General features: G+C 38.6%; 1 protein-coding gene across 3 annotated transcripts in view; it reads right to left on the bottom strand.

Annotated features, from left to right (window-relative positions):
• Window positions 1-17,722, bottom strand: part of ANOS1 (anosmin 1) — a 189,651-nt gene that overhangs the window by 52,101 nt on the left and 119,828 nt on the right. For all 3 annotated transcript variants that reach the window (XM_087426605.1, XM_004440765.3, XM_087426606.1), the window contains exon 4: window positions 7,477-7,699. In XM_087426605.1, coding sequence (XP_087282731.1) covers window positions 7,477-7,699 — 223 coding nt within the window. The remainder of the gene's footprint in view (window positions 1-7,476; window positions 7,700-17,722) is intronic.

Genomic DNA, 17,722 nt, shown 5'->3' with positions numbered 1-17,722 from the left:
TGTCTTGGTGATTATAGCCATTCTAAGGGGTGTAAGATGATGTCTTAGTGTAGTTTTGATTTGCATTTCCCTGATGATTAGTGATGTTGAATATCTTTTCTTGTGCCTATTGGCCATCTGTATATCATCTTTGGAGAAGTGTCTGTTCATTTCCTCTGCTTGTTTTTTGATCGGGTTCTTTGCTTTTTGGTGTTCAGTTCGTCATGGATTTTTAAAAACTATTTTCTAGAGAACACATTCAGCATACCCATAGCATTCTCCATTTTGACTTGCTTATGGGTTATATCTGCAGATCGCCCTTTACTTTACCAGAAAGTCGTCCCACCTGGTCCTGACTGCGACTTCACGACGTGGGTGAAGGGTAAAGTATCTACTTTCAGAACATCAGGGAATTGAGTCTGAGGAAGAGTAAGTTGGTTGCCTGGAGCTATGCCCTGATCTCAGGTTTCTCTCTACATCTTCTGCTTCTTTCCACATTCTGAATTAGGAAAAGCCACTTAGAAAGGTAGACAAAAGAGATGGTTTTCATAGATCTGCAAATCCCTTGGACATTCCGATTCTAGTGTCCTTGCTGTTCCTGGTTGGTGTGGGACTTCTCTCAGGTAGTCTGTGCTCTAGTTCTGTCACTCCAGGAGTATTTTTCAAGCTCGGGTAGTAAACTTTTCCTCTCAGTTCGTAAGCTTACATTGGGGGTTACACTCACTTTCACGACTAGCATATTTCTGCCAAGTGAGTGATTCTCAAACCTATGCCCAGTCCCTCTCTGGCCTGCAGGTCCCCCACCCACCCGCCTGCCGAACGGATTTCTCCACACAAGTCCCACCTCAAACGCCTCTCCTCCAAATATGCCCCTTCCCCTGTGATATATATATCTTCACGACAGCTCCATGCTTTTGGATATCCAAGAGACCTTTTGACTTGTTCTTGCAGCTACCAACATCTTGTTGTTCTATTGCATAGTATGATTTCAGGAATTCCCAAATCATTCTGTCTCCATGGTGACCACCCCACCTTAGGCCCTTCTCTCCCCTCTGGACTTTCACAACAGACTTCCAAAGCCTCTCCCTACAAGTCCATCTCTTTTGTCTAATTCCCTATTTTGTGGTTACTTTCCTGGAGTAGAGAAGAGATTCTCTCCTTCACTTTCTCACACTTTTCAGTTACACCCCGTTTTTTAGAGAATGAAGGGAAACACCTCTGCATCTCCTTCAAGGCATACATCTTTATGATCTACTACCAGTTATCTTTCAGTTTATCTCTTTTTACATCTTACATATTCATCACATAGCCTACCTTTCAACCCAGCTTTTCTAGAAGCACTCTGCCAGGTACTTACTACCATGGCCTGCTTATGTTTTTGTCACTCTGAAATGTCTTTCCTTCTATTTCCTGACTATAGATCCTTGAATACTTCCAGGCTCAGTCCAAATGCCACCCCTCTGAGCCACTCTCCCTAATCCTCCCAGTAGGAAATAAAGGCTCCATTCTTCTGCCCGCTCCCCAACATTTAGCCTGTAACTGCCAAGACGTGCATTTAACTGCCTCTACTGCAGCAAGCTCATTTAATGATGTCTGTCTTCCTCACTAAGCGTTAGCCCCCAGAGGTCAAGAAACGTGTCTCCTTCACTCCTACACCTCACAATGTCCCAGGAGAGAACACTCTGCAACAGCAAATGTTCAGTAAATGTTTGCTGAAGGAGTAGCTCAACCCACGTTCTTCTTTTTCACTGAAGAATACATCTGGGGAAATAAGGGGATGCTGGAACATTTACACAGATCTTTTCGGCAATGGCAAACCCCTCTCTGTTGGAGAGTCACTCAGGGAAGAGAGAAGCCTTATCACAGATATTCGTGCCTCCTCCTCGATCACAGATTCTTTCAAGGAACTCACATCTCTCTTTTCCATCAAGGATATATTACTCAAACATTTGTTTACTCTTACTATTCTAAAAGGTAAATACTAAATAATAAATAAATCAATATTAATACGTTTACAAGATGGAACAGTTTCATTGCATTGACAGAATTTTCTCAGTTAAAAAAAATTCCTGACAATTCCTGATATAATGGAAATCTCCAAGTTAACTGATAATAGATTTTAATCCACAAGTGGCTCTCTATTCTTTTTAGGTCAAGAAAAAAGCCACCAAAATTTGTTCAGAGTGATGACAAACCAATCTCGACATAATGATTGGTTTGTATCATTCTTGCATTCAAGCTGGGCAGGTGGGCACGAGACAAATATTTCCAGTGAGGAGGTATGCAGATAGAGAAAGAAAAAGGAGCCTCTGAGAACATTTCATGACTCACTTGATTTCTTTGTGCATGGTTAAGAGATGAGTGGTTAGTTCTTTAAACTCGTAGAGCACATTCTCTGAGACTTCCAAATCCATCTTTCTTCTTGGCTCTTCGACATATAATCCTCCAGGATAAATGTGGCTACTCTGAACACTCTAGCCATTGAAGTAAGCCGAACTCATCAGAAGCAAACCCAAGCAGCCAAATTCCCTTGCTATAAGGTTTAAAGCTTGAATATCATTCAACAACCCAGGGCCTTAATGGAAGATAATGAGCATCGGGGCAACGTCAGTTCAAATTTCTTCATTTAAAAAATCTCTTTAATTATGACGTACAATAATCTTGCGATTTGCATGTTAAGAAAGCATCCATCTGCTTTGCATTAGGGTCAGCTGGCTCCCTTGATTGGAAGGAACCCCAGCACTTGGCTGTAATTGTGTGCAGATGGGTCTTGGCCCCCAGACCTCCAGCCCCCACTGCCAGTCCTTCTACACAGTCCTTGCTAGCTCAACCAGCATCCCAATTGCATAACCAGATGTGTAGAATGGATCTCTCCTCGGTGTGTTTTTATTACGTAAATGACTAGAATTGTTCTTTCTTTATTATTTTTGAACAAATTTAGTCATCTGAAATCTAAACTATTCTGTTACAAAATTCAAAAATGCTATCATATAACATCCTACTATAGGTGACAATATAGGTGCATTTTCTTTCCCTTTAAAGTGTAACAGGTATTTTGGTGCAATCAAAGGAACAGAAACTCAATGCTTTAAAAAATGTTGAAAATATACTGATAGAAAAATCAATGATGATAGATAATCAGCCATTGCAAACTATCAGATTTTGCAAATTATGAGATTTGGTCATTCATGTAAAAATATTTGTCATGAGTCTAAATGTCAGGAAAATGTGTCAAGACACAGTTTTCCAATGATTCAATAATTAATATTAATATGTCTCATAAAGATAATCAGTATTTAAGGAATTTACGTTTACATCCTAGTAAGGCATTGGGTCACTGTACTCAAACTGCTAAAAATTAATTTGTGAAAAGTGGTATTAGTACATCTCTAAAGGCCTGAAGCTGAAATATTGCAAATATTAAAATATTCATGAAAATATTAAATCATCTCCATCATCAGATCTTTTTGGAAAGAAACAAATGGATATACAATTAATTCTTGGTTGTGCATGGTAAAGGGAAACTATAGAAAACTGAAAGCGACAAATTAATCTGAATCTTTACATCGGAAAACAATTTCAGCCTTTCTCTTTCCATACCCAAACAAATGGGGCCATGGATGGGAGCCAGGAGAGGCAGTAAAATAATAAAGCATATCACCTCTCGAGGGAGGAGAGTCTAACACAGCTGTAAATCAGAGTTAAAAGAGGAAAGGGAGGGGCTGGCCCAGTGGCATAGTGGTTAAGTACGTGCACTCTGCTTCAGCAGCCTCAGGTTTGCAGGTTCAGATCCTGGGTGCAGACCTACACTGTTCATCAAGCCATGCTGTGGCAGCGACCCACATACAAAATAGAGGAAGATGAGTACAGATGTTAGCTCACCACTCTTACTCACCAAAAAAAAAAAAAAAAAAAAAAATAGAAAAGGGAGGGATTCAAAGGGAAAATAAATGCCCCAGTATGCTATCATTTCTATTTTACCTGTGGAAGATCAGCCTCTTAAACTTTCCACAATGATACTGAGGTTGCATTCCCTAGAACTAGCACCTTCGGGGGTCCGTTAGCCGTGTTAACATTTTCAAGTCTTCTGGAATGCTGCAAATAAGCTTCTTCATCGGAAGGATGAAGGGAAATCTCTCTGTTATTTTCCTTGGACTGTTTCAAACTATGAACCTGGTCTGTAAAGTTAACTTGGAGGCATCCACTAAGGATAGTTCTTAGAGCATAACTCAAATTAAATGCTCAAATAGAATGGAGTATTGGGTTGATCATCTTTTCAACACACACATTGTCTTTAAAAACTCAAGTTTCCAGCATATAAAGCTTTTGAAGCTATAAAGTCAGTTCTCCTCCACCCCACTCTTCTCTTTCACAAACACAGGAGACAAAGCAGAAAGTATGTATGTGTTTCCATACTTTTTTTTTAGTTTAATTAACCTAATAAACAATAAAAGGAAAAATAGGACAGGGGTTTGTATGTATCAATTTAGTGCATTAGTTAAGAAAATGATTTGTCCACTTAAATGAGTACTGCACGCATGACCTCTTTGATAAGGAACTACTGGATGGAGGTTGGTGTCATACTGATTTTGCCGCCAATACCCAGTACTAATCATAACAGATTTTAGGTACTCCTAATAACTCCTAACAATAGTCAGTAGGTATTTATTGAACTGAAATGCATCAGTACTTGTAGATCCAGGCAACAGTAGTCCCTGTGAAACTCGAAATGAAGAAAACATTAAGAAAACACTCTTTAGGATTTCCAAATAGCAACTACCTGTGAGATCACACTTGAATAAGTAAATAATCGATGAATGAGAAGGACATGAGGAGCTTACAGGTTTTCAGTATTTGTCCAATAGAATTTGGTTATTCAGAAGGTACACTTTGTATCTAGTTTAAATACTTCAACTCTACAAATTAGTTGACAATTAGTTCAAAGAAAAAAATCTCCATGTTATTCCTTAGCCTAAAACAATGGATAAACCAGGGATTTTATTAGATTAAGGAAAGCAGGACAATGACAGCTGGTACTGCGAAGACTGCCAAAGTTGATTTGGTGCATGCTGTCTGGCTGGGCATGTGTTTTTCTCCTCGAAAAGCCAAGAGCCAGGTCAGAAAGGACACTTTCCCAGAGAGCCTGGGGCCGTAAGCACACGATCCTCTTTTGAGAGTGAGCAAGCAGTCTGACTCCTGGTTAGGAATGCGATCAGGGACTCCAGGTGGCTAATAATTAGCTAAGGTTGTCATTGAAAGGATCGCAACAGGCTCTTCTGGAGCCCCCTCTTGGTTACACACGCTAACTTATTCCTTGGCGTTGTCAAACGCTCCCAGTTCGTGGAAGCCAGCCTTCCTTCAGGGGCTACTGAAGAGAGCACGGGAAACATATCTACATGTACATATATATTTTTTTTCAAAATGACACTATATTACCCTTATGCTTATTATGCAAAAGTCATTGTCAGGTGAACAGAGTCTGTTTATCCTATTTGTGGTTAGTTCACGAATTGCCTCTCTCTGGAAAAAATCCAAGTTAAGAGCTACTTTGTAGTAGAAGAGTGACTTTAGCACTTCAAAAAAAGAGATCCATCACATTTAGTTAAGCAGGGGTTTAAATTGCAAGTATCTTTTCATAATTAATCACTTATGTTAGCCCTTTGTAGAATATTTCCCTTATTCTCCGTGAATCAGGCATACTTGAAATTCATACTGACTCGTCAATGCTTTTTTATAAAAAGTGTATTTTAACCTGTATTTCCTCTTTAAATTACCCTACTTTTAAAACACTAAAGGTTTTACAAATGGGTTTTCAACAATCATTCTAAAAGCATCCTATTTTTATAGTAAATGCTAATGTTTAAATAGCAAATGATCTATAATAACAGAAAAGGTTTCATAATAATAGACATTTTAAAAATTAAATGGTGTTAGATGTTGCAAAAGTGATTCTATGTGGTTTATTATAAGAGGCATGAAAACAATAAAACTTTAAATCCACTAAAGAAATGCTACTCAGTGGGAAGAGGAAAGTGGCAATTATTTTAAATGTAAGACAATATTTATGCCAGATTTCCAAGGATCCTAGGTGGAAAAAAAAAAAAGGAAAACTGATGGATAACACAGATTTCAGATAGGAGTATTTCCAAGTGAGAGGAGGGGAAGATGAGGCAGGTACGTGACTTCTGGGAGATGTAAATTGTTACGAGGGTAAGAATGGACTTCTGAAAATAGTTAGCCAGCACGCAGTTCAAAAAAGGCATTGCTGGTCAATACTGATTTATACATAGTTTTCAAAAAAGCTTACCTATATTTAGAAATAATATATATTTGGCGTGTGTGAGTGAAAGTAAGAGAGACAGAGACAGAGACAGAGAGAGACAGAGACACAGAGACATTACTCTTTCTACTTGGAATGAATAATATCTACTGATTGAGTCTCTCTATTTTCCTCTACAAATTAGACCCACAAAAGTAGCAAAATGTTATGTCTCATGGTATACTTTTGCGGTATCCAAAACTGCACATAATACGACAGCATCAGTTTGGCATAAAAGAACTTAGCTACCTTTAGAGAAAGAAGCAAGTAACACTTAGCATAGAGGAGTTAAGTGCTCTAGAAACTGCTCCACCTAGGATCTCAAGATACTAATCAAAATATTTACAGTCCATACAATGACACTTCTGTTCTTGGATTATGCCAACAGAAAAATCACAATACTGGGGCACTTATTATGCATTTTTCAAGTGTGCCCCATTCCAGCCTATTTTCAAGGATTTAAATCAATTTATTCCAATGTACCCAGTGGAGCTTAACTGATTTGTTCTTACTGGAGAAAAACACAAAAAAAGTTCCTGATTGGATGCTGTTCTTCCTACATGCTAAATTTTTAAAAAATTAGGAATACTACTCAGCCATAAAAAACGATGAAATCCAGCTATTTGTGACAACATGGATGGACATTCAGGGTATTATGCAAAGTGAAATAAGTCAGAGGGAGAAGGTCAAATACCGTGTGATTTCCTTCATTAAGTAGTAGATAATAACAACAACAAACACACACACAGAGACAGAGATTGGATTGGTGGTTACCAGAGGGGAAGGGGGGAGAGAGGAGAGCAAAAGGGATAATTGGGCACATGTGTGCGGTGATGGGTTGTAATTAGTATTTGGGTGGTGAACATGATGTAATCTATGCAGAAATAGAAGTATAATGATGTACACCTGAAATTTATACAATGTTATAAACCAATGTTACTGCAATAAACAAAAAATTAAAAAAAAAAATTAACATGAATGATTTGCTCTGCCCCAATGTGAGTTCATTGTGGCTGAAATCTATGGTTCCTTAATATTTACAGATGTTTGTATATGGTGCAAAGTACATTTTCTTAAAGTTTTCTCTTTTCTTGCAGTGGACATCTTTGATTGACCCTGCACACCCACAAACCCATGTGAGGCTGCAGGTCCCTTCACTTCCCTGGCTTGCTCTTTACCTTTGTACAGTGTCTTGGGCACCTGGCAGGTGTGGCCACATCCATTTGAACAACATTTCTTAACCCCAGAGCACTCGTTGTCAACTTCGCAACTTTCAACGCAGGCGGCGGCAAATCCGCTGGCTTTCTCGGGGGCCGGGCAGTCCCCCTGCCTCACCGACAGGATGTATTTCAGGAACTCACAGCTCGTCAGGCATTCGTAGTTCTTCTTGGGGAACAGAGGCTAAGGGAGAACAGAAAAAACCTTCCTTAAAGATGACACCTGAGGTCTGATTTCCAAGACACTGGAAAGGAAGGTCAAAACTGTTATTCTGTCAAAATTTCCCTCAAATGTTTTACAAAATAAATGTATTTGCTTTCTCCTCACTAAAGAAGTAATATTTTATGCTAATTTCCTAAAGGAATACGACCTATGAGCTATAACTTTATATTGCATGCAACAGATACATATCAATTATACGCACACACATTAACAGACTACGTTCTGAGTTCAGAAACACTTGTCAAATAATTGATTACAAATATTCATAAAACATGTTAGGTCTAATTTGAAGGGCCCTTTAAGACTACTGTATACATACATCTATTTTCTTTCTCTAATGAGTCATTTTTATTTTTTTCCATATCCTGTAAATACTAATCAAAATAGGTTAGCTGTAGCCCTGTGGAAACTTTACAGTTCCCACAGCACTAACGCATGTATTGACATTTTATCAAAAACTGGTCTAAGCCTCAGTTAACTGAACCTATTTCAATAACACCCAGTTTTTAGAGTTAATGTGCACATGGGATCTCTTATCAATGTGGAATTGTCAATGAGTTGTGCAGTAAAAGAATGTGAATCATTTTTCAAAGTCACGGTACACATATGTTATATGTGACATAGTGTCAGGTTCTGAACAGCATCTAGCTGACGACATTTCCGTTGAATCAATCAAACATTAGCGACAACAGGTATTCCTTGACTTATTAGGGGCACGCATTACTGAAAAAGCTTGAGTCATGGAAAGGCTCATTTATCAAAGGCATGTTTTTCCTTTGGAAAAATGGTTCAGGACAGAATTTGGGCATACGTAGGATATGAGCTGCGGCCGGAGGGTCAGGGCTTTTCCTCCACTGACATGGGAGCTGCTGAGGCTCCTGACAGCAGCCTCGCCCAGGGACAGAAAGGGAACAACACTCTCCACACTCTGGACCTCCTTCTGCCTTAGGAGGACGGCTGACAGGACAATCGCCATAATCCTAAATTTCGCCCTAACCCTCCTTTTGCCTTTATGAAGGTGCTTGCCAAGATAGGTACCCCAATCCTAACCCCATCCCTCTAACCCCAATTTCCCCTGAAACACACCTGTCCAGCCAGGTAAAATCCCCAGGCTCCGTTTACCCCCTTTGTAGAAGCGGCCACGTTGTCACTAATGGAAAGTTTCGTGTCACTGTGAGCCCAGGCTCTTAGGCTGTGGGGTGGTACTGCCGCATGCAACTTCTCCCTTTCTGGCTGGCTCTGGGTGATGCCACAGCCCTGCACGATGGTAGAGCCACAGAAGGAAAGACAGCAGGATGCAGCAGGACACGTGGAGGAGAGCACCCTGCCAGGCAGCCCCCCTTGAACTGCTCTGTGTGCTCAGAGTGAACACACCTGGGTCTGAACTCCACTATAAGCTGGGATCTGTGTGCTACGACCGTCCAGTCTGTGCTAACCCACGCAAAGACCAGCGTCTCAGAGTGGTTCCCAAGAACACCTGTCTGAGCTGCTTCACATTGGAAGTAAGAGGCAAACAAGGAACACACTTTCTGTTTATTATTTGATGTCAAGTCAGAGCCAGTGATACCAGAAATAAATGTGGTAGCATTGGCGAACACAAACCCAGGGGAGAATACGAGCATCATATGTGGCTAATGCCACCATGCTGCCTGCTGCTCCACACTGACACCAAACCACAATTCATTGCTGCTAGTGCCTGGTGACACCTGAATAATACCTGGTAACATTCGCCGTGGACTGCCTGCTGCTCCTCACTGATGACTGACCACAGCCCTCTACCATCTGGCGACACCTGGGCAACATCTAATAACACCTCCTACCTGTAACACTTGGGCAACACCTGGGACGACCTCCCCATGTGCTGCCCGTTGCTTCTCAATAAAGACTGAACAGGGCTCTCGACCGTCTGGTGACACTTCGTAACACCTGCCAGCATGCTGCCCACTACTCCTCACTGATGACAGAGATGACCCTCTACTCAGATAGGTCACACCTAGGTAACCTGGCAGGAGACAGACTTAGCGATTGGTTAGGGCTATTAGCTAGAGGGCGTCTCACACAATGGTAGACTTATGTTAAGAAAAACAAAAAAAGAGAAAGAAAACCCCTCACCATTATCCAAGTCCCTGTTTTGGGGAGTGGGAGGAGAGAAAGAAAGGAATGTCTCTACATCTTTTCCCAAAAGAGGGTTAATTATAGCCTATTATTTCTCATGTTGATGATGACTGGAAATGCCATTGAAAACCCAAAACATGATAACTTCAGCAAGCACATGTCCCAGTAACCCCTGGATAACTACTACACCAGCATAGATCGTTCTCGCATGCTTCTCCTGGTTCATCCCCACAAACAACATGGAGCTAATAATCTGTGTGAGAGTTAAGGTGGTAAATGTTATGTTATGTGTATTTTACCACAATTAAAAAAAAAAATCTATGTAAGAGCTAGAAATCTGTATATTCCATGGGGATGTGTGCAACGTCAAACAGTGCTGTTCTCTTATAGCCACAAGAGGCTTTCTGATATTGTGAATTTAATGCGAATCAGGGCATCAATACCCCATGATAATTAAATACAAGAGAAAGATTTCATGCTCTTAGATTAATGAGCAGAGGAAGAAAAACTAGAAACACTAGCTAGAAAAACTATCATTCCATGGTGTGAGTTAGAATTGTGGATGTCAAATAAAATTGTTAATTATTAATCATACTCAAAATTTGAAAATAACATGAATTGACTGGATTAAATAGTGTCTCAATTTAAGAACTTTCCAAGTAAAACTTAGAAGAAAGGCCATGGTTTCAGTATTGAATTACCACAAATTTGTAGCTAGTTAATTAAAAAAAAAAAACTTTCTAAAAATTGAAAGCATCATCAGTTCTTAAGGCTTTTCTCTCGTACTCAGTTTCACAGTTCATTTTCCTGTTAGCTGCTAGATGTGTTTTACTCCATTGGCTTTTGAAGTTCTAAATTTAGGTCCAAACCTAAGTTAGCAATCAGAGAAGTATACAAACTTGTCTGTAACAATTATAGAATGTTTGCCAGCTTTCTTCTTCAAACAAAGTGCATACACTATATGCACTAAAAGAAAATACTTAGTTAGCAAAATCAGTGGCCTTCACCACACGAGCTGAGATTTCCAAGTAGAAATAGTTTTATTAAATCTGACCAGTGTTTACTGCTTGCTAACTTGGAAATCACAGTAACTTAGTTTGCACTGTGGTATAATCAAATCACCACAGTTAAAACTTTTTCACGTACTAAAACAGGGTATGAGTCAAGAATCACATAACAAAGTATGGACTCACTGTTCACTTGTTATTCTAATTACCCACATGCCAACCACCACGGTCTTGAACTCGGAAGGTCAGGAGAAGTATGTCCTCATCTTCGCAACTTACTGAGCTGTGAGGCAGAATTAAAAACAAACAAACAAAAACAGTGGCCTGCACAGATCTAAAATGTGTTCTCAACGAGGGTAAAAGAATGATCATACTACCACCATAATCTTGATCTTCCAGTTGATGTGAGAATGGTCCAATATTCTTCCTTTTTGGTATGGATTCAAAAATGTGAATTTTGTGATTATTTTGAGGACCACGGGGAACAACAAGCTCATCTTCTCACAGGAGTTTTCTAGACTCGTACACGAGCTTGGAATAATACAAACAACATTATGAATATTACGCGAGATCGTATACACAAAGAAATAAGCGCTATTGTGCAGGGTGGGCCCACAACAGAGACTCAACAGAAGTGGAGTAATTGGCGTCTTTTCTCTTTTCCCACTGCTACAAGTTTACTGTTTAACATTTCCAGATCCTTCTGCCATTCTGACAAAAATGTGATAAGATCCAAAGACTGAAGATTGGCTCTGTTTCTTCTACAGTGTGAGCATCCACAAGAATCCAACAGGCTATGGAAATCTGCATAGAATCAACTGGGCCCTGTTGGAATTCATAAGAAATAGTCTATGTTTTTTAACTTAAATGAAGATCATTTTACAAATACGTGGATTTGGTTCAATAATCTTACAGAGGAGTTCTATCTAACTCTTCTATTGTTTATACGTGTTGAAGGCAAATTTTGATGTTTTCTATAAATTATCTTGGATAATTATCTTGGATTAGGCTGAAAAATATTAACGGTCTGAATACAAATTGGAGAACATATGGTGTCTGTAAATAAGGTTTCTCACTAGGTCTTTAATCATAGCTTAATGAGAATTTACTAATTGAATAAAGGACAAAAATGCATACAGGTCAGAGAAAATGATGTGTGAATATTAATACTCTAGACATAAAGAAAATGTGTAAATTGGTCCCCTAATTGCCAGTTGGAAATCATGTGAACAAAAGGTCATTTGGGGGCCAGAAAAGAAAGTTCTGACCATTAAGCATATAATATTTCCTGAGATGTTATTGGTTATTTCCTCCTAGACTTGTCAAAAGGAATGTGAACATTTCAGGAAAGGTGTGAGTTTTCTAAATCATGATTAGTATAATACCCATCGACTTCACGGTAAATGAAAACCCGTGTGGCAACACACATGTATGTGCTAAATGCTGTAGTTCTTGTGTATACAATTATACCCAGTCTATTAAGGCAAATTATTAATTGTAAAGCTAATGTAGCTACCATTCCTTTATAAAACTATTCATATGAAACTATTTCACAAATCACACAAATGGCAATGTTTTGCCAGGTCATTGGCTCCAATTTAAATTTGGAAAAATCATAGTTACTACACTTATTAATATTTGTTCTTATATAGTTAATTCTTATAAATCTCTCCTACATGTCATCTCTTAGCTAAGAAACTAAAATGTGTTTTTAGTGCCTTACCTGGGCAATATGCTAAGCTCAACCCAATAAATGTAAATGAAATAATAACAATAGTAGGTAACGGTTCTTGGATGCTTTTAAAAAAGATACTATTATCTTCACTTTGTTTGGTGTAAATGCGAGGTATTGTACCATAAGATAATCTGTGCAGCAATCATGAATGATGAACATAAAAACATCCAATTTATTAAATTATCTTAATACGTGAGAAATCATATAAATATGAGCTCTCAGATATGGAGAGAACCTTGCATTTGGTATTCTATTCAATTCAATAGAATTGTACCATGTGCCAAATCTCAAATATAGATTGAAATATAGATAGGGCCTGGGGAATTCTCTTCCTGCTCCAGCCAATAAACACAAGTGCAACCTTGACTATAGAATCCCCTGAAATGAGTTCTCTGTCACCATCATAACCATCATCATCACCACCACCAACACCATCACCATCACCATAGCAGTGGTAGTTACCCCTAACAGATGCTGAAGATCTACCATGTCCTGTATCTTCTATCAGGTGCTTTACTAGCATATCTCACTTATTCCTTTCCAGTCCCCACAACCAAAATCAGAAAACAAGACCACGGACTACTGTGTCAGCCAGTGTTAGTTTACTAAGAGCTGTGCTGTACCACAGAGTAAAATAAAAATACAGCTAAGCCAGTAGTTCTCAACTTGCTTTCCTATTAGGATCGCTTGGAGAGCTTCTAACGCTCCCAAAATATCAAGGAATAGAGCAGAGGAAAAAAACTGCATATATATGTGTGTGTATGTGTGTGTGTGTATACATATATATGTATATATGTAAATAACATAGATGTAAATCAAAAGGTAGTTATGTTCAAGGACTATTGATAAGAACAAGCAACACTGAAATATAGTTGTGCTATTGAACTGCAAAGACAAAAATATAATTTTTAAGACATCCAAGTTGTTGATTATGATTTGTTTCCCCCCAAATTTCTCTCTACAAAATTTAGTGTGTGAATAGAGCAATGGCTATATAATAATAAGGAAAGTAAACTAGATAGATAGATAGATAGATAGATAGATAGATAGATAGATAGATAGATAGACAAAATCAGCCAAGTTATTATTCAAATATATCCATGACAGAAATATTCTCAAAGACAAAAAGACTCAGAGAATATAGCACCCATGAGCCTTTCTTGCAAAACCATGCAATGGCGAAATCCAGCCATTCTACAGATAAAACAGAAGACAAGAATTGATGGGTTGGTACAATATTTGGTACCCAAAGAAAATAAAGCAATACTTATATATTATGTGAGAAAGAAATATTTGTTCAACTCAATTTTGACTTCAGGTATAACAGTAGGCAGTTTCTCATGAACAATCTGAAAGAAAATGGTATCTAGGACTCCTTTTTAAAAGCAAACTAACATAGGAATCAAATTTAGAAAGCCAAGAATAAAGAAGTTGGCATAAAAGAATTATTATTCATTTTATCATCCACATAAGTATAAAATTAAAAATAAAGTAGGAATGATGGTTAAAGAAGAGAATTTTATATAATAAATCTAAAATTTTAAAAATAATAATATGTTAGAAAAATTGGTAGGTAGAAAGAGTGATGTGAGACACATGAATGTGATTTACCTTGAACTTAATTTTAAGACATCAGTAAATAATAAGACAAATATGGGGCTTAAAAAATAGTAATTTTAATCCTGCAATATTTTTCATAATCTTTTTCCTATAAAATTTGGATGTTCCTTTTTCTTCTGTTACATTCAAATAATATTAAACTTTAAGCATTATTAATAACTAGCATGCATGGAGAGATGCCGGGTGAGATGTTTGCCTAACACATTGTGGGTCCTCAAGAAAATCCCCAGGTTCGATAATTCGCTAGGAGGACTCTCAAGACTCAGAATATGGTCGCACTCATGGCTAAGAATTACCAGAGCAAATGGATGCAAAGCAAAATCAGCAAAAGGGAAAAGGCGTGTGGGGCAAAGTTCAGAGGAAACCAGGAGCAAGCTTCCGAGAGTCCTCTCCCAGTGGAGTCACACTGGAAGAGCTTAATTCCCCCAGCCATGAGTTGTGACAACACGTGTGAAATGTGGTCAACCAGAGAAGCTCACTGGAGACTCAATGCCCAGAGTTTTTATTGGGGGCTGATCACATAAGCACCTCCTGCCTGGCATATACCAAAAGTCCAGACTCCCAGAAGGAAAGTGGGAGTTCATCATAAACCACATTGTCTGTACTAATAGTTTAGGAACAGTGAGCCCCTGTTCTCAGTTAGGGAATGGTGGGAACTGTCCCAAAATCTAAGTTTCCAGATGCCAGTTAAGGGCCAGCCTTTTAAGTAGAAATTTCTAAGGAGAGCAGTCTTAGGTTAGCTGTGGTAACTCTCCTGCACAGGTAACCATGGCTATTCTGGATGGTAGAATCTGGAGTAACCGTTTGGTTTAACTCTCCTTTGCAATTTGTTATATTAATTTTTAATGGACATGCATACTTTCTATAAAAAATAAAAACATTATACTGTTAAAAAAAAAAAACCTGCCAGTTGTATTGTTCAAAGAAGGCATCTAAATACTAAGTATGCGTGAAATAGGAGAAAGCATTCTCAATACAAATGTTTCTAATTTATGCTTGGAAATGTTATTATAATTTGTTTGGAAACTCAATCATACATACTACTTCATTAGATGTGATTACAATTAATTTGCTTCCCATGTAACTTATAGACTTTGGCCATGAATAACATAAAATTAAGAGAAAAATCAGAAACATGCATTTTAGGGAAATCAGTTTCCTTTGGGGACACGCCCCCTTTGTCAAATTATAGACGTCTTCACTGATGTTTATTTGGGCTCCTCTTCTTTGGCCTGCTTTTCTATTGGTTTTGAAGACAAATGCATCACCTCATATGGGAGTGTCAGTGGTCAGACTCTCCACTGGGAGCAGTGGTCCGGAATCCTGCTGGAAGATATTTGGAACATCACTGGGCACACAAATAATTGCAGAAATTCAAAAATTGCTAGAGAATCAGGGATGGCTAGGGCACTCCACTTAAACCATAATTTCCTTCTCACTCCTCCTTCCCACATTTTGTTAAGAGTAGTTACCAGGCATTACTACGAAATAATTAGCCCACTGAAGCATTTATATACTGATTCATAAACCAAACTGGTGTTCTAGGTACTAGAACTCATCATAGGAATCTAATGATGAGCAGAAGAAAGTATGAAAATTATTCCCAACTACCCTTACAGTTTATATGTTTACTAACAAATAGGTAAAATCCCTAAGCAGTTTAATTTCTATTAAAATAAAGGGAGACACAGGAAGTAATCTTTCTTGAAATCTCTTATTCCTTTGTTTATACACTACAGTGTGGAAATCATACCACTTTTAGACTGATTGGATCATCATAAAGTGACATAAAAATTAATGTAAATGGAACATTATTTCCTCATCATGAATGTGCAAGGGAAATTACAGATAGTATAGGTTAGGAGAGTGGTTCTCAACGGGGGAGATTTTGCCCCCCAGGGAGTATTGGCCCAAGTCTGGAAACATTTTTGGTGGTCACAGCAGGGAGGTGAGTGCTACTGGCACGTAGTAGGTAGAGAGTAGGGATGCTGCCCAAAATCCTACAGTGCACAGGACGGCTCCCCACCACAAAGAATTATTTAACTAAAAAACCCCAATAGTGCCAGAGTTGAGAAACTCTGGATTAAGGTAATATATTGATGTACTAGCCAGGAGTACAAAAATGTGAAAGAGAGATAAGACTCTATTACTCTCTGGAGAAGCATATAATCCATTGTAGGAGATAGACATTGAAACAACTACACCACGATGTCATAAGCACTATCACAGGCATGCATACAAATCCTATGAGAACCATTGGTAGCACATATCCAAAAAGCATTTGGAAAGTGTCCAGCAGCATGTCATAGGGTGAGGACACAGAGAATAAAGTCATAGCCTCTGCTCCCATTCTGACTGCCTTTCAGTAGACAGACAAGATGTAAATAACCATTACAGTACAGTGAGTGAATGAATATCGGGTTAAAAAACACAGGAGTGGCACTAACTCAAGAGAAGGAGGTCAAAGAAGGCATTCACAGGATATGACAGCTGTCTCCAATTAAGAGGACTGAGTTAAGTGTAGCATTTGAACAGAGGTGCTTTCCAGCTATAAACAATAGATTGTCCAAAACCAGAGTCATCAGAGCACAAAGAGCTTCAACTAATTTGGTTTATTTGGCAAAATCCTTCTCCTTCTGCCTGTTGAGGAATGTGGGAACGGACCTCCTGCTGTAAACAACTATCAAACTGAACAAATATATGCAACAACTTTGTCATCCAGACATTGGCCAACAAATAGCACAAGACTATACACCCTGAGAGAAGACACTAATGAGGTGAGCCCAAGATTGCCAAAAATGAATTGCTGTAGGTAGGTTCAAGTCCACAGTACAGGGAAGGGTGACCCAAAGAAAGCCCTGAAATTTTCCAAGTCGAGGAGAAAGAAATCCAAGTTTGAGAAGGCTGACACGGGTAGATCCTGTGAGCAGAATAAAAGGAAGGATGGAACTATGCAAAGAGAGAAACCTAGAGAGTTGCAGAGGGACCCATTGAATTTTTGGCCAGATACTGATTTGAACGTGCATGGGGTGAAACTGCGCAAGACCAGGGAGAGAACAACCAGAAAATAGTAGAACAAACCATTCCCAGAGTTCTAACAAGGCTGAAAACTCATATTCCAACCAGCCAGAGTGGGGAGAATGCATAACACGTGGGGCATCGGATAGAGTCCTCGGAAGGAGGTCACCTTAGTCATAGGGATAAATTAGCCCTACACTAAAGGCTGCTCTGAACCCACCCTAAGAATGTTTAAAAAGGCAAACAGATCTCAAGAAACTAACTACGTGCCAGAACAAAGTCTAATGCTTTTTAAAGAAACATAACAAAATTCAGAACACAAAAATGTGATGTCCAATCAAAAATCATCAAGCACGCCAAAAAAATGATACATAATGAAAAAAAAGGAAGGAATCTATAGTAACAGAACCAGAAATGATAAAGGTGATAGAGTTAGCAGAAAAGGACATTAAATAATAAATAATAATAATAAATAATAAATAAATGAAT

This window comes from Ceratotherium simum, chromosome X (assembly GCF_057802395.1).
Source record: "Ceratotherium simum simum isolate JZ-2026a chromosome X, ASM5780239v1, whole genome shotgun sequence".
Classification (NCBI taxonomy): domain Eukaryota; kingdom Metazoa; phylum Chordata; class Mammalia; order Perissodactyla; family Rhinocerotidae; genus Ceratotherium; species Ceratotherium simum.
Note: the sequence above shows the minus strand (reverse complement) of the source record. Positions and strands in the feature narration are given on the sequence as shown.